This window comes from Chanos chanos, chromosome 9 (assembly GCF_902362185.1).
Source record: "Chanos chanos chromosome 9, fChaCha1.1, whole genome shotgun sequence".
NCBI lineage: Eukaryota > Metazoa > Chordata > Actinopteri > Gonorynchiformes > Chanidae > Chanos > Chanos chanos.
This window is the reverse complement of record NC_044503.1, coordinates 3,486,208-3,488,825: the sequence shown is the minus strand read 5'-3', so window position 1 is coordinate 3,488,825 and position 2,618 is coordinate 3,486,208. Positions and strand designations below refer to the sequence as shown.

Here is a 2,618-nt window from a genome sequence, read left to right as displayed (position 1 = left end):
GTATTCTGCTGCAGCGAAGCTAGATGTGAGACTTCGCTACTCTCTGTCGTCTCTTTAGGGAGCGCGGGATGTGTTTTTGCCTCATTAGCGTCTGACTGTCTGAGTAATGAATCGATTGTGTGCCGTTTTTATGCGTCTCTACGTGCCCGTCGCGTCCTCTGGGGTCTGCTCTGAATGGAGATGCTTCACTAATTACCTCACTGCTCCTACCCCCTCCTGTCCACAGGTGGGGCAGAAACAGGGCTCCCTGGTGGATTGGGGGTAGGGGCGGGGGGGTATGAATGGTGGTGGTGTTTTAATGCAAGGACCCCAGGAGCCGTGGTTGCCCCGCCCTGCCCTGCCCCGCCCTCCTGTGTGGCCTCAGTAGACGACCTCGTACACGGTGGCTTTTTTATCTCCCGACCCTGTCACGATGTACTTATCGTCAGGGGACACGTCACAACTCAGCACCGAGGACGACTCCTTTGACTAGACAGAGAGAGAGAGAGAGAGAGGGATTCATTTGTAATGTCATGCATTGTTACAGAGACATGAAAATCAATGAAGTGCCAGTTAAAAAAAAAAAAAAAAAAAAAAAAACAGTGAGCAATAGACTGATATTTAGGTTCATAATGTTCCTCATTATAAGCTATTTTGCTATTAAAATTCATGGAGTTTTCCCTGAAACTGTTTTTCAGACTCAATCCAGATTTAAACATGCAACACTGTGTGAAAAGACTCAATCCAGATTTTAAACATACAACACTGTGTGAACAGACTCATTCCAGATTTAAACATACAACAGATTCAATCCAGTACACTCCAATGCAGATTTAAACAGAATACAGTGAGTGAGCAAACCGAGTTAACGGCAGACTGGAGGCCAGAAAACTGACCTCTCTCTCTCTCACTCACACACACACACACACACACACACACACACATACACTCTCTCTCTCCGTAAAGTCACCCCCCTGCTGCGCTTTCGACAAACAAGGTCTGTCAATCACCTACCAATCCATGAAAGAATATTTGACATGCACAGAGAGAGAGAGAGAGAGAGAGAGAGAGAGAGAGAGAGAGTAAAACAGAGAGAAAGAGAGCCGAGATGAATGTGCTGACGTTGACAGAGAGAGAGAGAGAGAGAGAGAGACAAAGACATGGATTGAGACACAGGGAAGTCATGCAAGGAGAAGTGAATGACATTTGGCATTTGATAACAAAGCAGATAGTCTATCTCCTCATCGGAGCCCCAGGGAGCAGCTGTGCCTCCTCTCTGCTCCCCTACACGCCAGCTCCGGGCAGAAACACACACACACGCGCCTATCCACATTCACACTTAAACCGCAGCAAACCATCTCCATACAGCCTACAGTCGTGTGTACATCCTGCTGTACGAGAGCTTTCGCCTCCTTTAATTACAACGTTGATTTTATATGAAGTACAACTCTCCCCAAATCGGATTGCCCGGCTCTCCTCGATCTTGCAAGTCTCGCTCCCTCTCGTCAGTCACTTCGGTCGAGGCGAGAGACGGAAAACCGTGTCTTGTCCGCCACGTAAACAGTCACTCAACTCACTCACCCGTCTTTCTGCTCTAAACGTGTCTGTGTGTAGTGCTGTCGAGAGACATAAGTCACTTAAGGAAGAATGAAAGCTCTTTCCTCTCTCTCTCTCTCTCTCTCTCTCTCTCTGTGGCTGTGCGGGCGTCTCGCTATGAACCTTACTCTGGATTTCTAAGCCCCTGAGAAGCGAGGGAGAGCGGCTGACACGGCGGCCCGTGACACACCGGCCCGTGACATGCCCGCCGATGGGGAACCTGCTCAGCTCTGTGCTCCTGCCCTCCGGGCCTGTGTGTGGCACAGTTGGGATTCGACTTGTGAATTTCAGCAGGTGCGTTGCTTGGACGCCCTAAATGCCACTTTTTTTTTTTTTTTTTGATTGTGTATTTGTTTCCTGTGGTCTAGTGGGGGATGTCTGCTGATAAATGGTGAAAAAAATCACACGTGTCGTAACTGTCGTGAGCAGAAGGAGCTCCGTGTGTGTACAGTGAGTCAAAGGATAAGGAGAGACACTACACTGTACACTGAAGCTCCACTTTCACTCACATATCTGACCCCAGAACAGTGGTCCAATCATAGTCTGCCTCTCCACCTTCACTCACATCTCTGACCCCAGAACAGTGGTCCAATCACAGTCTGCCTCTCCACCTTCACTCACATCTCTGAACCCAGAACAGTGGTCCAATCACAGTCTGCCTCTGTTGTCTCTCTCTCTCACCTGGAAAATGCTGGCTCCATACGGGGTCCGCCAGGCATTTAGTAGATTGTCCTTCCCTGTGCTCACAAACCATTTGCCTGGAACACACACACACACACACACACAGATGCAAGAAAATGTCCTGAATAATATTTCAACTCAAAAGCCACAAATAAAAGAACTCTTTTCTTTTCTTTTTTTTTTTTTTTAAATATTATTTGCAAAATAGCACAGTGTGTCATGAAATTTCTACTAGTTTTTCGTTTTCTCCCATTGAATTTGCAAGTTCTTAACCTCATACACTCCCACTGTTTCCAGCTATAGGGACATTTCTCTTGGCATGTGAAAACTCACGGAGAAAGCAGACTAACTGATGAAGTTGG

General features: G+C 47.4%; 1 protein-coding gene across 1 annotated transcript in view; it reads right to left on the bottom strand.

Annotated features, from left to right (window-relative positions):
- Positions 1-360: 360 nt before the first annotated feature.
- The window catches only part of tle2b (TLE family member 2, transcriptional corepressor b), a 49,785-nt gene continuing 47,527 nt past the window's right edge, over positions 361-2,618 (bottom strand). Inside the window, exons 19-20 of the mRNA XM_030783574.1 lie at positions 2,257-2,333; positions 361-468 (exon numbers count right to left, since the gene is read on the bottom strand). Of these exons, the coding sequence (XP_030639434.1) occupies positions 361-468; positions 2,257-2,333 (185 nt within the window). The remainder of the gene's footprint in view (positions 469-2,256; positions 2,334-2,618) is intronic.